General features: G+C 39.1%; 1 protein-coding gene across 1 annotated transcript in view; it reads right to left on the bottom strand.

The window, feature by feature from the left end:
• LY75 (lymphocyte antigen 75) overlaps positions 1-20,645 on the bottom strand; it is a 3,856,564-nt gene that overhangs the window by 2,026,866 nt on the left and 1,809,053 nt on the right. Inside the window, exon 16 of the mRNA XM_044074746.1 lies at positions 1,335-1,458. Within this exon, the coding sequence (XP_043930681.1) occupies positions 1,335-1,458 (124 nt within the window). The remainder of the gene's footprint in view (positions 1-1,334; positions 1,459-20,645) is intronic.

The raw sequence follows: 20,645 nt of genomic DNA, 5'->3' as shown, positions 1-20,645 counted from the left end.
TGGCAGAAAAAGACTGAAAGCTCACTTTTTGTGACAGCTAAAGGCTTTCCTCTCAGGATATACCAAGCCAATTAACTGTCATAGGAAGAGAGAGGGAGGGAATCTGAGCTTTTAAAATTTGGCCAGAACTGGGTTACCTTGGCAGATCCCAAAATGCCACTGAGGCAGTGGAAATAAACCATCTACTAAATGTCCCATCCCTCCAGAATCTACTCCAACCCTATCGCACCACCAGACCTCTAAGATCCAGCAACAAAAATCACTTGCAGATCACTAAGGCCAATAACTCTGCTGGTGAAGCACTATTCTCTTGTGCCACAGCCAAATTATGGAACTCCCTCCCACCCACAATTATCTCCGTACCATCATGCACCCACTTCAAAACTTTACTAAAAGCGCACCTAAAAACATGCTGGCTATGCCCTTGCAACTCCCACTTTAATATCACCCACCCCATCCAACCACTACCTTTCTTTCCACCCCAATAACTACCTTGATTATAGCAAGCTCAGATGCTCATAAGCCTAGTACTTATTATACAGCAGGAACTTCTTATTGTAACATTTGTTAATGTCTGTTATGTACTTTGCAGATAAAGATTCTAGTTGTCTACTGATGTTCTTCATCTGTAAATATGTTTGTAATTAATTGCTATGTTAAATTGTTAATCGCTATGTAATCCAATGTAACTACTGTCTGTTTATTTTAACTGTGGAGCTTTTCTCCCCGGGCCTCTGCTGAAAATGGACCTACGTCCAGTCGGACACTCCCGGTTAACAAATGTAAATAAATAAATGAAATAAATAAATAAATAAATAAATAAATAAATAAATAAATAAATAATGAACATCTGACTGCTAATATAATAAAAAAACAACATCTAAACCATATCAAGTAACAGTCCTTAATACATTAAGCAAATTGCAATGTGAGAGAGTGACAGGAAAAGAAAGTAAAAGCGAAAATAAGTTTCCTGTTGCCTTCATTATATGAAGCTATATTCAGACATATACTCTGCAGCCCCTAGTGTCACCCCCAGGTATCAGTTTTGTCCCTTGCAACAGCTCCTACACACAATAACATGTAAAGAAAAAATCTGATACTAAAAACACCCTGAAGTAACTAGAAACTCCAGATCTCTGGTACATGTCACTTTCAATCTGCTGGGTAATGAACTGCAGGAGATTTATGGCACACAGTCACATGACAGGTTTTAGAATTAGTTTCTCAAGTAGCTGATGAAGAAATACTATTGGTATAAACTTGATAAACAAATAAGAAAAATACTGCACAAAGAGCTGGTCTAATACAGACTATTCTAAGTGATATATTACCTCTGGGAATTTGGCATATCCACTCCAAATTAACATCACAACGAAAGGGATGCAAGTAAAAGTCATTCTTTCTTTGTTCAATGAATGGAAGGAGAAAGGACATGTGCCATGTTGATGTTTTTGTCTACAAAAACAGAAACAAGCAACTATGGTTATTTACATATTGAAATAAAAAGTATATTGTATAACAGAAATATACAACTATTATGACAAATTTTAATTCTGTTCTGGAGGATGCAACGTCATAATTGTCTGTCCTTCTCAAGGCCATATCACTGACAAGTAATAAATGTAAATGTTCCACCTCCTTCTTAGCTGTTCTCACTGAAATTCAATCAGGAGACACCTAGCATGAAATATCCAAGAAGGATGAGTAGGTACATTTGAAACACACACAGGATACTGCAATGCAACATAAACAAGCACTTGTCTATACAAACAGCAAAACCACATTTGAAGTGATTTGAAGATATGAGTAAACTGCAGATTAAATCATCAAAATACTAAAAACTGCAGAACATACAAAGCTTGTGTTACTAAATTAGAAAGTGTCCTCATAGTTTCTCTCAACCTGCAGACTATTGAGAACAGGTACATCCACGTAAAACTCTGGACATATAATTAGTATAAAATTTGAATACCAAATTGCACTTAAAGCTTCTTGTTTCCAGCAGGAATCTGGGATACTACTCAGAAACACGTTTATAAACAGATTGACAAAAATTATGGAAAAACATAAGCACAATTATCAAAGATACAGTGTAAAATATACAGACTTTAACTGTACTGCTAAATTCCACCACACAAGGTCATATATTTTTGCTTGTGAAAAAGGGAGATGTAAGACGTGTGCTTTCTTTTCCTAAATTATTATTATTATCACTAGTGTGGTGGAAACCCGCGGTGGTGGTGCTGCGGTAGCATTGTCGCCTCACAGTAAGACGCTGTCTGGTTTGATTCTCAGCTAGAGCGTCTTTTGCATGGAGACATGCGTGAATGGGCATGCCTTCATTGAAGGTTGTGCGTCAGGGCTGGTAACTCGGCATGTAAAAATCAACTACCAATCATTAGCCGACCGGAGTTCCGCTGTGGCGACCCCTAACCGGGAAAAGCCGAAAGACACAACATCACTAGTGTGGTGGGAATGTAGTGTGGTTTTCTGTGCACTAGATAGTTTCAGGGGTCATATATGATAAGGGGGATCTGAAAATTGTGTGAAGGGGTAAATCAAGCGTAAAAACAAGAACATACTTCCAAAAACAGGTACATCATGTGAAGGGGTAAATCAAGCCTGAAAATAGGGACATACTTCCAAAACAGAAAAAGCTGAGAGGTCTGATCCTCATAATGCTAGTGATTTTCAGCATCCTTTCATCTTATTCTGTTGCACTTCTAGCAGCTATATCCCAATATCCCTACTTAATCCCCTAAAAAATGCAAAAAAAAAAAGATACAGGCATCTCACTACAGCACCATCCTGATGGTGGGGGAACTTTTTCCCTTAGGCTACCCTTAATCCCAACACCTATGCACCACATGTAACATCAATGTATGCAAGTTTTTGCAATGAAAAAAAAAAAAAAAAAAAAAACAGTCTAAGAAACGTCTTTGTGTGGAAGACTTTCGATACATATACATATATATATATGTATATATATATATATATATATATATATATATATATATATATATATATATATGGTACTTACGTATTATCGCAACCAGATTTTGTGATACAATGTACTTTACTGACGTTTAGTAAGTGAGCGAAAAAGAAATGTATTACGGGAGGGTAAAGTATTCCAAAGTGTGCTGGGATACTGGTAGTGCTTCTTTAGGGAATTATCACATACAGTTTCAGGATTTGTTGATAGCCTGCTGTAAAAACGCAAGAGAGTTGAGTTCATCAATAAGAGCGGTTGTGTGTGTTCGTATATTGGCCTGAAAGCACTGTGGGACTTAGCATACAATGTAAAATGTAAGCTGCTTTCTGGATTTAAGTTTTCTGCTTTACTTTGTTATTTTTGGAGTTAGTACTTACATTTCCAAACCTTTTCAGTAAGGATCTACTGCCAAAAGCTGTTGCTTGTTGCCTTTGCTTTCATGCATTTTCATTCGGATGAATGTGATGTCTGTCACAGCAGTAGTGTTGATACTTGAAAGTTCTGAAGGTGTATATTCTGATAAAAACATGCAGTAAGACTGTGTAGCGTATGACATGTACCTAAAAATTTGAAGGGAATGTAACTCTGTTATTCCCTGCCTATCCAATTAAAAATGTAAAAACCTATCTGCCTTTGAAAAACCTGTTAACTGCAGTTTTGACAACTCTTTTGATGGCACGAGAAAAGGAACGCATATAAAGCAGTATGGGACAAGCTTAGCTGACATGAGATGCTGGCAGAAACATGGGAAACCTATTTTCAAGGCTTATTTTGTCAGCGGTTTTAATGGTAAACATAGTTAAACCTTATAAACATTACATAAAACATGTTGTTAAAGTTTATAAGACTTTATTTGTGTTTTTTCACATAAACTGAAGCAACCAGCATTACTGTGAAAATCTGGTTGCGATAATACGCAAGTACCATACATATATATATATATATATATATATATATATATATATATATATACATATATATCGTTAATTACTGTGTATTAATCAGATCAGATAATGGTAGTAGAAGTAGCAAATTTAAAACTCGTTCTAAGTAAAAAAAAAAAACATAAAAACTATATAATTTGAAATATTATATAGAATTACTAATTATTTAAAAGTAATCTAAGCAGGGTAGACAGTCTGTTTCCAGTCGAAAATCCTTTATTAAGTACACAGACAAGCGATCCAAGTAAAACAAAAATAACATAATAATAATAATAATAATAATAACAGAATAATATAAAAAAATAACATAATAGTTTAACAGTTTCCTTACAAGCTTTCTAACTATATATATATATATATATATATATATATATATATATATATATATATATATATATATGTATATTTTTTATCAGGTAAGGGATTGATTTATTGTGCTGTAAAACGCAGTGTATTGGTATACATATAAAATTCACATCCACATGAACTCATCTCGCAAGCTGAACTCTTTTAGAAAGCCTGGACTAAAAAACTACTACTGTTCACTTAAAAGTGTACTGGAACTTAGAAAACTGTCACATTGTTTACATGATTAATTTTATTTTATTTTATTTTTCCAGTTTTTTTTAAATACCATGTTAAATCATTTTTAAATGAAGTGCATATTTTGTTTCTATCATCATACTTTTTTTTCTTTTTATTGTTCTTTTTTCCATTTTATTCGAAATTATGTGTAATAGCAATACTAGCTAATTATACAATAATATTTTTGTAGATAGTTTTTACGGTTCTTTTACACAGACCTGAAGAAGTCTAGAATGACAAAAGTGATCTGTGTTAACAACAGGTTATGGAAACAGAATATGATCTGCACAATGGATTTTTTGCATGCAAAATGTATAGGTGTGTGTGTATATATATATATATATATATATATATATATATATATATATTTTTTTTTTTTAGATTGCCAAAGGTTTATATATTTCCAACCATGTAGTATACTGTCTTGGATAAAATCATAGACTTAATATTCTGGTTAAATAAGAGGTACCATATCATTACTAATTTAAGGGTTATATTACTATGACAGCTACTAAGTAGGGCAGGTCCAGCTCAAATATTACACTGATGGGGGAAGGGATGTGAATTTAACATGCATACCAATTCACTGTGTTTTACAGCATAATAAACCACTCCCCCCTTGCCTGATAAAAAGTATATACATAAAGCTTGTGAGGAAACTATTATTCTGTTATTTGTGTTTTACTTGGATCGCTTGACTGTGTACTTAAAGGATTTTCAACTGGAAACAGACTGTCTACCCTGCTTGGATTACTTTTGAATATTTAGCAATTCTGTATAATATTTCAAATTATATATTTTCAATTATTTTTTTTTTACTTAGGGTGAGTTAAGTTCGCTCCTTCTACTACCATTATTTGATCTGAGTAATATATAGTGATTAACTAGATATGTATGGATTGAAAATCTTCCACACAGAGAAGTGTCTTACACTGTTTTGTTTTTGGACCACTATATTGGTTTAGTGGGCTGTTTAAGACTTTGGGGATACCACAGAGATTCCAAGTTTTTGCAATGCATACAGCCTTGTGACTGAGGATCTACTGGGCCTCTCCACTTATTCAGCTTGTGCTGGAATCCATGGTATAGCATTATTTTTAAGACCCTAGCTCAATAATAAAGCAAGTGAAATATTTATGCCATACTATAAATATGATTGAGTAGAAAAAATAGCATCTGCGATAGTCCTACTTTGCGATCTGATAATGGCACTGCTTGTGCTACTAAGGCAATGAACCCAAGAATTTTGCAAATGATATAACACGGAGGAGATCCAACGTGATCAACTGGAAAGATTGTGAATTATGAATTGTGCATTATCCTTAGCCTAGTATGCAGACTTCATAAGTGGGGCAAAGGGGTGCAGCCAACAATAAATCAAATGTTTTTAAAAAAAAACAACAGTGGATGGATGCAACAAAATGTTCTTCCAATCCAGCATACCCTCATTATAAGATTGACACTCTGGAATTGATTCAAAAGTTACACATGGCTCAGGTAAATATATGAGCATATAAAAACAAATGAAACAGAAGAATAACAAAAAAATAGTATGTGTGTGTAAGTTAATTTACCATAGGAGTAAATGTTTGAATAGATCACTTTTGTAACTGCCATAACTATATAGGATGTATCCTACCAAAGATCAGATTCTGGCTAGCCAACAAAGCTTTGGCTCCTTCCTCATGCACTGTACTTCCACCCTTAGCTGGTATAAGGTGGACATATTAGCATGTAAAAAAACTACAGCTTACATACCCAAAAGAGATTCTGAAAACAAAGTGTTATCACAATTAAGTCAAAAACAATAGAGACTGAGATGAATGTCAAGAGGGCAAAGGTAAACAAATGCATCCTGACCTGGCCTGAAAAGAAAGACAAAAAGGAGGAGGCTGTAATACTGTAACAGTGATCAACTTATGACAAGCTAACCTACACAGCTGTACTACATTAGATTTCTATTGCAGTAGCCATACCTGTAAGGGATGAGTGCCATAGCTTGGGAAGGATGAGGAAGATACACAGTCCAGAAGTTCTGGAAGAATAGCTTCTGAAAATCTTCAAACTTCACAGTGTACAAGCTCTCCATATTGTTGAGAATGTGGACATCTGTGCTGTTACCTAGATTTGATTTAAAGCTGAAAAAAGTACTCCAGCAGTGCAAGGTTACAGTGCCTTCCACACATTTAGGCCAACAGAAGCAAAGTAGGGGCTAAAGAGGGTGGTATCGATCTATGTTACAATAAATACGACTCCAGCCTGGTTAAACAGGATGATAGCCTGGAGTTTGTCCATGTCCAGATCCCCATAAACAGTGTTCCTTACCATTTCCTGGCCAGCTACAGGTTGCCTTCTATTACCCATGAAGCTCATAACTGTTATCTACACCTATTAGAGGTGCTTTCCATTCAACCAAATACCTCATTCATGGGAGACTTTAACCACCCCTCTGCAGACTGGAAAATGCATACTGTCTCTGACTCAGAGGCACAACATTTCCTGGACTTTATCAACACGAACAACCTGGACAACACAGTGTGCACTCCAACCACTGTATCAAACATACTGGACCTAGCACTTTTCAACATGGGGAAGAACTGCACCCTACCTTGTGTCACATCCTCACTGGTTAGTCCGACTGCAAAGCTGTTTCATTTGAAATAAAAATCATCCCAGAAAACCCAACTAAACCCATAACAGTTAGGAACTATGCTAAAGCAAACTACATCCTATTACGTGATAGCTTGTCAAAGTTCACAGCTTCCCCAAACCCCTTAAACATAGCTACCTATGCAGAATTATTCATAGAAACCTTGTACAAACATGTAAATGGCCGCACTGAGGCTACTGTTCCTACCTCCCAGGCTAAGGATAATCACAAGGCTTTTTTCAACGATGTCAGGAACCTTAAAGTTAACCTCAGCAGTGTGCAGAACTGGTCATAAATGGCACAACTTTCACAGACCAGGGTGACATAGCAAATCTACTGACTGATAAATTTAGCTCTAACCTTACCTCCCACTACCCCCTGTGAAATCCTTTTTAGTACATCTCCCAACTATCACAGGTAGCAGGTCCTGGTGGAGCTCTCTAATGCCAAAAACACTGCTTAACTGGACCCCTACAACATCTCTGGTTGCCTCATAAATAGCCTAAAACATGAACTATCAGGACCACTTGAGGCACTCTTCAACAACAGCCCTAAAACAAGGTTATGTAACAGGTGAATGGAAAGCCACAATGGTCATTCTTCTTCACACAGGTAGACCATCCACTGTACCCGGGAATTACAAATCCATTAGTCTGAAAAGTCTAATATGCAAAACCATAGAAATAATTTTTATGGACATGATCAGCAAGGACATTTGAAATGTACAGACACTGGACTCATCCAATTTTGGTTTTGTTAAGGGAAGATCTTGGCTACTCAGCCTGAAAAACTTTTTCGAGAGAGTCATCAAAACTACAGATTAGGAGAAAATGGCGCATACCACATACCTTGACCTGACCAAGACATTCAGTACAATGCCACACTGGGGTATTATTTACAAACTCTCAGAATTAGGCATAACTCCCTAAATAACTCACTGGATTACTGTCTGGTTCACAGACAGGACCCAAGAAGTCAGGATTGGTGAGACTACCTCTACAAGGAGACTGGTCCCCAGGGGAGTACATGACAGCTCCATGGTGGGTCTGCTCCTGTTTGGCATCTATTTCTCAGAAGTCAAAGCTCTCTGGCTCACCAAGTTGCCAGATGACTATAAATTGGTAGCTATATGAAAGTTATGCACTTACCATAACGTTAGATCCGTGTTGTCAGATTTTCATCTGGTTCACACATATGGATTGTCGGATCCAACCAAATCCGATCTCAGCACCAACTCTGAAGTTTCTTCTGATACAGAGCTTTGACTCTTCGCCTACCAATTATTACATGGATTCCACGTTAGCTAGTCAGATCGAGTTTGCCCCCCCCCCACCAGAAACTGGATAATGCTATATAAGGGACCCCCTGGTTAAACATTCCCAAGTTGCTGAGGAAAAAGGGTACAATCTCACATGAATGTGCACAGACAAGGAATAAAGGGTCTACTCAACAATCTCAAAGCCACAGATAACAATCTGGAAGGGGGCAGGAGGGAGGGAGTTCAAACCAGATGAAAATCAGCTAACATGGATTTAATGCTATGGGACAGAATCCCAAGCTATCAAACTAGGTAGTATCAAGGAAAGACATTCCTGAGTATGGTAAAGCCAAAGGAAGAACGTGACCTGAAGTGTACATCCAGTTTATACTGAGACGCAAATGTGTGTATCATACACCAAGTGGTCACTGCTCTCCCAAACTTTGGTTTTGAAAATAAAATAAATAACTAATAGTCTCTTCTGAATTGTTTTGTTTTTTGGATGTAGAAAAAAAGAACTTATTTCTTACCATAATGTTCCATCTGTGTTGTTGATCTTCACTAATCCTTGACTGTGGGCTTGGTTCCGAACCTCAGAGCTGACTTGGCCATTTACTTTAGCTCGCGCCTCCCTAAACTCTTGAGCTAGGCTCTACCCATAATGCTCCTCTCTAAATTACCTCAGATCAAGTTTGCCTACTATAGTAGCAGACAGATAATAAACAACAATAAGAGACCAGATCTGTGTCCCAATTATGAAGCCAGTGTTAGGAAACCTTCGGTCCACTAAGAGTCTTAGGCCAGGGGAAGGCGGGGGGGGGAATGTCAATGATTAGTGAAGATCGACAACACCACTGGAACATTATGGTAAGACATAACTTCTTTATCTGATGTTGTCAGTCTTCATGTAATCCTTGACTATGAGACAGAGTCCCTAGCTACCTGAATCTTGGGAGGTCTCATGACAGAATATTCTTGAGCACCATCGAACCGAATCATGCACGCCCCCTAGAGACCTGTCTTATCTAAATAATATCTGAGCTGTCTTTGCAAATCCAAGGTGTGAAGAACCTTCTCACTAGCAGACTGCAGAGAAGTAAAAAGAAGGGCAAACTAATAGACTTATTAAGAGACAATTCATTAACCATCTTGGACATAACAGAAGGATGAGTATGAAGAGATACCCTATCCCTATGAAAAACTAAAAAGCATGGAACAGCCACAGGAGCCTGGAGTTCGGACACTCTCTTAGCTGATGTGTGGGCCAAAAGAAGAATAGTCTTCCATGTACAATATTGTAAGGAAGCTGAAGCTGCAGGCTCAAAAAGAGACTGAGCCAGTTTTTCAAGAACAAAATTAAGGTCCCATGAAAGTGAAATTGGCTTCCTGGGAGGTCTGATATGAAGGATGCTCTTAAGAAACTGCTTGACCTCAAACCTAGAGACCAGAGGAGGAGTCAATGGCAGACAAGTAGAAACAGATAAAAGGTGAGTTTTAACAAAGAATATGCTAGGTTTTTTGTTTTATCTTTTGAGGGATGTTTGCCCTGAACACCCTAGGAGGTTCAGACCCGTGCCTACATTCAACTAACATAGTGAGAATCTCCTCCCAAACAAGTATCTGTGGAATCTCCCTTGGACCCTCTGAAATGATCAGCCAAGCTTCTCCTTAACATCCATAATGGACGTTTGTAGACCCTCTGAGGATGTGTGAGAAGTCGGATCCACGACAGCATCCAATATGGTCACAACAGAGGAATCTGATGTAACAACTGGATGATCCTCTGGGCTTTCACCAGCCTCAAGAGAGATGTCTGGGGGGGGGGGGGGACAGTAGCTAAATCAGACTCTTTTGGCCTTTTTCTTGTCAGGTGGCTGACCTTCGGGATGGGAAGATTCTGCCACACCATCCTGTGCCAACAATTTAAGATGTTGGTTCTTGAGGTAATAGAGTCTTACGGGCAAATGCTTGGCAGATAGAACACTTTGTATAGTCGTGAGAAGCACCCAAATGGAAGAGACACTGCTCTTGATGATCTTTATGGAAAATCTGCCTCCCGCACTGACATTTTCTCTTTCTGGATGACATGTAAATACACAAAACTGAAAAAGGAAGACAATAAGAAGAAACCCCAATGGGGCACTTATCTGAAACACAGCTCGGTAGCCAGCACAGAAGGAGCATTCAGACTGATGATCAATGATAGCGTTTGGACTGGTGGCAAAGACGTTTTGATGTATGTACAACCATACATCACCTGTAACCCTATGCCTTGAGTGGGGAACATATGGCGATATAAGACAGCTATAAAATCCTAAGGATTTGGTATAATAGCCGAATGATGGACTACCCTTGGCAGGGAATCCCTTTAGTAAAGAATACTGCAACACTGAAATGGAAGGACACTGACATAACTGTGTTACTCATATCAGAATAGAAAAGAGTTGTATTTTTGAGACTACTAAGATTGATGCAACCACTGCAGAATCCTTATGTGATGTCACTGAGATTGATATAACCACTGCAGAATCCTCATGTGATACTGGGCAAAATTAATCATGTGTACAAATGCTGCCATTAAGCGAAATGCCCCCAGTACCAAACATGCTGTAGGATGGTCTGTGCCTAGAAGGACTTGTACAGCCTGTTCCAGAGGTAAGATCCTCTTGAGTGGAAAGAAAATTATGATGTCTAGGAGACATCACAGAAATCCTAATCGCTGAAAGGGGGTCAAGCTGGATTTTGCTAAATTCACAGTGATTCCCAGGGATGCACACAGCTGAAGAAGACTATCTCTCAACATAAAACAACTGAACTAATAAACAAAAGTAGTGATTTATTCAACCAAAGTAAGTGCTATCGTCTCATCCAGAGACTTCATCAGATTGAATAAAAAATAATTTCCCACTACTTAAATACTACAGTATGTGTTTCACATAACCAATCACAATGCTTTAATGTTTAAGTATTTTCCTTTTCAGGTATATTTAAACATTTTCTTTATCATTAAGCCCTAAACTGTTGCAAGCATTCAACCTTTGTTGTCAACATTATTCTTTCCAATCTAACTCACCTTCTACATGAAATCTAAAAGTAAAATCTTCCACATAATCAATAACAGAAAATAAATAGCTTAATTTAATTTACATTCATTAATATGATTTGCTAAAGCATTAGGAAAAATCTCTACTCTGTACTGCATATCGATGCTCATAAATTGTAGCATGCAGTTAACGATTTGTTCTAACGACAAGTTAAAAAAAACTGGAATTTCAACTTTAAATGCAATTTTAAATGCCTTTAATATTTAAAATATTATTTTCTACATCTAAAAACTTACAAAAATTATACTCTAAACATTTGAACACTCCCCTTCTACTAGTTTGGGCACCATTGTTTGCAATTGTCAAAAAATTCATCCTTCTTTGAAAAAATATTTTAAATTCTTTCCCCTCTTATTCACAAAAATTAGTTCTTCACCTATTATGTCAATAGTATCAGGAACACCCAATAAAATTCTCAAATTTTCTTTAACTATCTTTCTTATACTGTTTGCATCAATTGAATAACTCAAAGACTTTGCCAAAATAAAGTGTTCCTGTTTTTCATTCAACTGTCTGTCTTCTGTATAGCTACTGTGCTTATATTCATTTGCCCTCTTATCTCCCACAGTTTCATATGACAATCTCTCTCCTGAAGGAGAGATTCCTTGCATACCGTGGCCAGGAGCCAGTCATCTAGATATGGGAAATTCTTGAATCCCTGAAGTCACAGATGAGCTGCTACACCTGACATGCATTTGATAAAGACCCTGGGGCTGTGGTGAGATCAAAAGGCAAAGCCCTGACTTGGTAATAGCTGGCTTCCAAACTGAAGCATAAGAATCTCCAGGACTCCTCCTGAATCTTTATGTGAAGTTACACATCCTGGAGATTTACTGAGCACATCAACATGTTCTTCTATAAAAATCAAAGAACAGACTGCATCATGACCACTGAAAAGAGGGTCTTTTCAATGTAAGAGTATAGGAGACTGAGGTCCAAAATGAGCCAGAGGTCCTTTGTGTTCTTCAGAACCAAAAAGAAGTGCAAGTAGAATCCTGGCACATGCTAGTCTAGCGGCCTTTGCCTGACTGGGTGGAGCATCCAGCAATGGGAAGAAAGGGGGAGGTTCCAAAAATGGAATGTAATAACCTCTGGATATTATCCTTCTTACTCATCTGTCTCAGCTGATGGTAAACCATGAGTGAGGGTAGAGGGATATATGCCCCCTGACTGCTTTGTGATTGGGAGTCTGGCAACCCTTCAGGCATTCTGTGGTAGCCTGTCAGAGAAAAGACGCCTGAAGCCCTGGTTCTGCAGATCCCCTCGGCCTTTGGGCCTACATCCATTGAAGTGGCCCCTGCTGGCATGGGCACTCCTTTCTGAAGATTATTAGTACTCCTGGTGAGACTTGCAAAACCAAAGTGACTGTGCAACCTTTTGTTTCCTGCTAAAAGTATGCTGTGGTGCCTTGAATTTCATTCCAACTGCAGAGAGCATCTTGCCGTCTTGTTCAGACTTTTGTATGCGTTCTTTAACTGTCTTACAAAACAAGGTAGTTCCATTGAATGGTGCATCTGTGAAGGACACTATAAAGTTGTCTGCAAAGATGCAGCCAAGCATGGCGTTTCATAGTGATGCCCGCCTTGGCTGCCCTATCTGCTACATTGTGAAGAAGGTGCACAGACAGGTTGGGTAATATTGGTCAGGGTTGGCAGAGTAGGTTGGAGCTGTTTCTGTGACTCAGGCATGATGTGGTTCTTCAGAATGGATATAGTCTGCTACGCAAGGTCCCTCTCGAACTTGGTCATATGTGCAGCGTAGTACACTGCCCTAACTGTAAAGGTGTCAAATGCATACATCTGCTTCCCCAGTCTATCCACAGCCCTAGACCCCCTGTTGGGTGGCTAAACAGAAGAAAAGTCCTCTGACAGTTCTTTTTTAGTGGCTGCTGAAATGATGATGGAATCCATGGGAGGAGAGCTGGCATCTTTAGGGGGTATAAGTATTTTATCAGGCTTAATAGGAACTGCCTCAAATGTATCTGTCTCTGCCAGATCAGATTCATTGACACCTCAACCATTTTGTCAGCTGGTAGGTTCACCCAAGAGGTAGAAGGGGTCATCCTGTATGTCTCAAACAGCACTGCTTCATCTTCAGAGGGTGGTTTGGTTGGCCAATATCCCCTCTGTCTTATGAGATTCAGTATTTCTCAGAAGGACATATCTTCAGGATGGGATTCTGAGGGGTCTATCATGCAAATCAACCTCTGATTTTATTGACTCCAATAGTTAGTCTACATGCTTCTTCTTGCACTTCTCTTTTTGTAGGTGGCTCAGGGGATGAAGAACCTGAATCCTTGGAGGGCTGCTGTGAGGCAGTAGGTTTGAGGTCAATAGGATGAAACTGCCCAGATGGTGCCTGCTGTGAAGCCAAACCCAAGGAGACATGGCCAAGGGAAGGATCCGTAGTTGGAAGATCTTATGGATCCACCCTATGAGCACTCTGAAAGCCATTACTACTTTAGTCAGATCTGAAGAAATCACACCCACAAATAGGTCCAATCCCTTGAACAGAGGGGGAGCCAAAACACTTGGCTGATTGCCCAGACTCAACAGCGCAGACAGGACCGAGGAAGGGATTTGTGCTGAGGATTTAAGGGTGGAAGTTCACAACAATACTGATGAAGCCATCCACCCAACCCTTCGGCTCAGAGACTCAATCATCAGATCAGAAGAAAACAGTGACTGAAAGGTCGAATCCAATTATCCAAGAGCGATGGGAACATAGCTCATCGACGCCAGAGACACAAGACCCGTCTTTCCATATGACTCCAAGAAGACAGCAGACATAGGGCAGACCAGTGAGGGAGCCTGGAAACTGGTAAAATGTATGGATCCTGTCATCTTCAGGGCCGATGGAGTCACAGTGACCCCATCTCAATTTGGGTTTGAAGGAACTTCTGCAGCAGCTGATCCAAATCCACTTTGGAGGTGGTAAAATTAGATTTGAATGATTTGGTGGACAATGATGATGCAGGCTTGAAAGCAGATTTCTCCACTCTAAGAATGTCTAGTATGGAGACAGGCAATGACTTGGGAACTAGAGGATGGGGTATATGTCAGAGTTTGGGCCAGGGTGCCTTCAAGTCTAAGCAATTCTGGCGTGAAAACTTGAACCAAAGCATCTGCCTGCCATATCGATTGTCGGCTTTTTTGTTTTAGAAGACTCTGGACCCAGTGGGAAAAGGAAGGCCCTTAGATATCAAATTATTTCACCTATTGGACAGCACGCTGGGTCTGAATCCAGCACATATTTCACAATTAGAGTCTTGATGACCCACTCCCGAGCAGACCACACATAAATTAGGGAGGTCCAGGCAGGTTTTTATGTCAACGCTGGGAACATTTCTTAAAACTAATCTTCTACTTTACACCAACAAGTAAAGAAAAGACACACACACACACACACACACACACACACACACACACACACACACACACACACACACGCACACACACACACACACACACACACACACACACACACACACACAACAATTAAACACCTTTTTAAACTCAAAACTATTTTAACCGTTTTAAGTATTTAAACTATAAAATACAAGTAATGAAATGTCTAAGACACTAACAATAAACTCCTAGCAAGCAGAAAAATACCAAATTACAATAAACAAGATGGTACAAGGCCAGAAACGGAAGGGCAATAATCAGAAAGATAAAGAAAAATAGTCAAAATACTACAGAAATAGGGAAACATCTCCACAACTATCACACACAAAAGATATGTGCAAATTTCTCACAAACACTATCAAGAAAAGTCTGTGCACTCTACTGGTAAGATCTGTCATATTTCTCTAAGAGGTGGCAAACGAAATCTGAGTCAGTCAGGGGGAAGCAAGGCATTATGGGACAGAAAATTCTGGAAGTGCTCACGGATAGAGCACTGAACTGGCTGGCTTGGATCTGAGCAGGGGTTTGAGGAACTATATATCAGATCAGATGGACTGAATGAATAGCATCACACGTTCATTTTGTGAATTTGGATATGTAGGTAGGCATCTTTTGGGTTTAAGGTTACTAAAAAGGCCTTGTGGAACAGCAGAGTTCATAAAGTCAGCATCCTGAACTGTGATACCAAAAGAAAGATGTTTAGCTTTGAAAGGTCTAACATTTGTCTCAATGTGCCTTCTTTTCTGAAAACCAGGAACATTCTGGTGTAGAAGCCACTGTCCTTCTGGGATGGAGGGCACTGTTTCTATTATGCCCTGGGATAACAAGTCTGAAAGGGCCAAGTTGCTGCAGAACAGATTTAATTTACAGAGGAAGTCCTAAAAAGGCTGTGGAAGATACAAATGATCCTGTGGAATGCAACTCTGGTTTGCTTGGTAGAGGTTCATTTTGTGAAGAATATAGAAAAGAAATACAGTAAGACAGCCATCTGGAAAGGGTTACTTCACTTTTGTCTTAGTCTGTTGGAAGTGAAGGAGACGAAAGTACAATTGTTTAAGAATTCATCATGGCAGTAGATGTCCAAGTAGTTCATTGTTGCAGTACTTACATATGGGAAGTATCCTGCCCAGGATGACATACATCTGACCAGCATACCAAAGCTTGGGTGCCTTAATCACATGCAGTACACCTGAGCTACGACCCAAGCAAAAATATGCAAAGTGTTATTTACGAGACATACAGGCATGAAAGTCCTCAGTACTTTCTTCATTGAGACCAGGAAAAATGCAAAAAAAATAAATAAATAAATAAATAAAAAGAGAGAGGAAATGAAGACATTATAACAAGGAGAGGATGAAATGTATAGCAAGTCCACCTAGGCCAAAAACGAGGAAAAAAAGGGGAAAGGGAAGGAATGGACCAGCTGTGCAACAGTGAACTACTCAAGCATCTACTGTTATGGTAAGTTCATACACAACTGTACTATTTCCTTCATTGATCACTGTTGCAGTACTGCTTACATATGGGAAGAATCCCAACATTTTTAAAAATATATGGTAAGAGGTTAAAGTAGTGGAACTGGAGTCTAGCGTTCCTTGGAAGATAGATCTAGTAAACACAGTTCTGGCCCAGAAGATGGCATCAGTTTTACAGTGCTTTGTAAGAGTTTGAGTAGAAGACCAATTGGCTGCTTCTAAAATGGATTTTGAGTCCAGACCCTTGAGAAAGGCATCAAAAGAAACAACAGTCCTGGTAGAATGGCATTTGATCTGGCTTGGAAGAGAGTCTCCATTAAAGAAGCAGCAAAATGAAACAGCCAAGAAAATCTATCTGGATATAGTCTGTTTAGAAACACGACAACCCATTTTTACTCTGAACGGAAATAAATAGATGACCAGTTTTTGTAATACCCTTAGTTTCGTCCAGATAAAATCTGAGCTGTCTTTTGACATCTAGAGAATGCTAAATTATTTCACCCTTACTTTGAGGGGCAGGCAAAAAAGTAAGCAAAATAATTGAGTGGTTTACAGAGATTTCATTGACAACTTTAGGCATAGAAGAAGGAGATGGATCTCAGTGATAATCTGGTCTTGTCAAAGATGAGATAAGGGGAGAAGCCATAAGTGTTTGCAACTCAGAAACTATTTTTTTCTGAATTAAGGGCTACCGGCAAAATAGTCATCAAGGTACAGATTTTTTAGTGAGGAAGGCGAAAAACAAGTGATAGTCAACTTTTCCAAAACAATTCAGGTCCCAAGGAGGATAGAATTTCTTGGTGGCCTGATGTTGGAGGATGCCTTTTAAAAACTGTATGACCTCAAAATGTGCACAAAGAGGAGGATCCAAGGACAAGCACGTCGAGATGGCTCATAAATGTGCTTTAACAAAAGAATGCCAGTCCAGAACTGAGCAGCTCATATAGACAGGATAAGCTAATGGAAATACCCACATGATAAGGGTCCTGTTTTTAGCAGCAAATAGAAAATTTACTCTATTTGGAAACAACAGATTTTCTTGAAGCAAGTTTCTAGCCTCCTGTAATACGTCTGAATGGGATCAAAATCCTATTATCAAAACTGTCAGATTTAGGGATTTCATGTTTGAGTAAATGAGAGAGCCCTTCTGTTGTGTCAGAAAGTCCATCTCTAATTAACTTGTGGTTACTGCCCCTAGCCAGGTATTAGTAAAGGGAGAACAAATGTTGTCTGGGCCAAAATTTGGGTCACCAACAGCATCTTTGGGTTGTTCTTGATTTTGAGAGGGGGACCTTTTGAATTAGACGAAAGGGAGGAGAAGCATAAATGAATTTCCCCTTCCCTGAGATTGACACAGAAACCATTCTCCAAGCCAATAGGCATGGAACTGTGGAGTAAAACAGTCTGATCTGCCTGCTCAGTGAAAGCAAACAAATGTATTTGGGGAGTTTGCTACTCATGGATAATCTGAAGGAAATCCTCTTTATTCAACATCCACTCATTAAACTCTGCCTTGGGTCTGCTCAAGTAATCCACCACTCTACTTATATTTAAGGAAATGCACACTGCCAGAAGGAACAGACTGTGTTTGATAGCTATCTTCCAGGCTGTCATAGCAAATCTGCAGAAATAAGATTTTGTTCCTCCCTCTTTGGTGATGCATCACATTACAGTGATATTGTTTAGAGATGCATCACATTAAAGTGGTATTATTTGGTGATGCATCACATTACAGTGATATTGTCTGTGAGCATTCAGAGGGTTCCTGGAGATCAAAGGTGATGCAAAGACTGAAGTGCTCAGATTTGAGCATTTATTTTCTTGATATTTACATGGTTGTTCCTGGTTCTGCCTTGACCTTACTCTTTGGAGTTTTATGTTCATAGAACATGCTCTTCAAGCCAGGTCTGAAGCATCTGTGGAAACTTCTTGGCAAGGAGAGGGCACCAGAAATTGCTTTCCTGGATTGAGTGATATTGGGCTGATCCGCCAGTGGAATTATTTCTTCTTAATGGGCAAGACAGGGATTAGGAAGTACAGATCAGAGCCCAAATGGACTTGAGATACCACTGAATCTTCCTAATGTGAAGTCTGGCAAAAGGAATCATTTGAATCGTTGAAGCCATGTACCCCAGGGTTCTCAATATCTCTCTAGATGAGGTCAATTATAGGAGAAGGAAAGGCTGGAAATAAGATTAGAAACTGCATCTTGTTCTTTGGAAGAAGTGCCATCATGAAGATTATATTCAGATGGAAGCCTAAGAAAACAAGATAATGAGATGGGAGTAGGACAGACTGTTTTAAGTTTAGAGTGAAACCCAGGAAAAGAAAAAAAGTTCTTGGTGACCTGAGATCTTGTATACACTTGTCTCTTGAAGGGCCCTGGAGAAGATCATCCAGGTAGGGGTAGAATGCTACAACAGGGGCTTGCCATTTGGCAAATAGTCTTGATGCTGTAGAAAGACCAAAGGACAAAGCAGAAAAATATTGTAAAGAGACTTAAACCTCAACACGGATATAAATAGGACGTGCTGGAGGGACAGATTCATCACCCAGAGACTCCCTACACTATGGAACAGAATTCCAGTCCATGTGAGGCAGAGCCCCTCACTGACTCTGTTCAAGAGAAATCTTGACGAGTGGATGGGAGATCGTAGGTTTACCCCGGGAATCATCTCTGTGTCACTGCTGGACAGAGGCACAGCAAACTAATGGGTATAGTATTCTCATCCTAAGGGGTGGTGAAAGCCACACACACTCTAGCTAGGCTTATAAATGCCCTAGGGCAGATAGCCTAGTATGAACCTATGAACCTAAAGCACAAAATATTAAGTATTTCCTGTGATCTGGATGAAAGGGAAGTATCATATGTAGGACAGTTTGCAGAGAAAGCACCCTGAATTTTGGTACCAATAAGAATGTGTTGTGGACTGATAACTCCAGAATAGGTCTCCATATGCCCTCCTTTCTCAGGACCAGAAAAAGCTTTATTAAAACCTTTTTTGTACTGGAGGAATCAAATTAGTTTGATGGTTTCCTACTGTAACACATCTTGCAGAATGGGTACAACCAGAAATGTCTGGTTTGGTGACAAGTGTGGTATATCAGAATGCGTAGGAAGTATGAGCCAGGTTAGTTTGCACCCCTTCTCTATGATGTCCAAAAAAAAAGGTACAGCCTTTGAAGGACAATTTCTCTGGAATTGTGTGACAAGAGTAAGAAGTATCTGCTTAAAGTCCTGCATAATTTTACCCCTTTCATGCAGGTTCTTGAAGATATTAACGTGATCATTTTACCCAGAAGAGATAAAATATATCTAATCATATGGGTCTTATAGTTAATGGAATAGAAAGAAAATGTAGCAGAAGTGTACACCCCTCTTTGCATTTCTATCCATAGCCACACTGTCTTTATCTTTATGTATAGCTTTAAAAGATGGGAGCAGCTTGGTGGGTTTGTCAAATTCTACAGAAATGACTGTATGAAGGATTCTTACAAAGAAATTTGTGTGTACTTGTGTGTGTTCAGGACCTTGTAAATCCTATCAGTTTTTTAGGTGATGGAGCTTGAGATTTTGGGCTTAAAGAAGCTGTGGAGAAGGTATCTTGTAAATTCTCAGACACAGGAGGAATTGCAGAAGGCTTGTAAACTCTCATGTACAGCAAGTCATAACACCTTTGCACATTAGACTCTTGCTTTCCTTTGCACAAAAAAACTCTGCATCATTTCAAAACTGTACTCCCACAGGAAAACTCCTCTAAGGGAGAATCAGGAGACATAGTATCCTCATCCTCTGACTTATAAACTACTGGAGAATGGATAGGAGAGGAATACACCAGAGATATCCCCTCTGATTCAGGGTCTTCGTCTTCAGAAGAAGATTCCCTACTCCTTTTTATGAGATGAGGAAGAAACAGGAGAATAAAAGAAATGAGTATGTTTTAGAGACATAATTGCCTTAAAAAGTCCTTGAGAAAAAGTATAGCACTATTTCTGTGTATCCTGAAGTAGCAGAAGTTGCAGAAGGATAAGTATGTTTAGTTTTCTGCTTCTGTTTCTTGGAAGCATAGACATATCAGGGAGGATATGACCCCTGACGTACTTCAATAAGGGTACCAGGAACTTCCACTTGGACTAGGATTTAAGGTATTCCCTTGAGTCTCTTTTTGATAAGCCAGGGTCCCCCTTTGCAGCCAAACTAGCCATCTGACTGATTGTGGGGCG

Source organism: Protopterus annectens, chromosome 6.part0 (assembly GCF_019279795.1).
Source record: "Protopterus annectens isolate FY-2018-M chromosome 6.part0, PAN1.0, whole genome shotgun sequence".
Classification (NCBI taxonomy): domain Eukaryota; kingdom Metazoa; phylum Chordata; order Ceratodontiformes; family Protopteridae; genus Protopterus; species Protopterus annectens.
The sequence above is the reverse complement of the archived record's forward strand: the minus strand, read 5'-3'. Positions and strand labels throughout refer to the sequence as shown.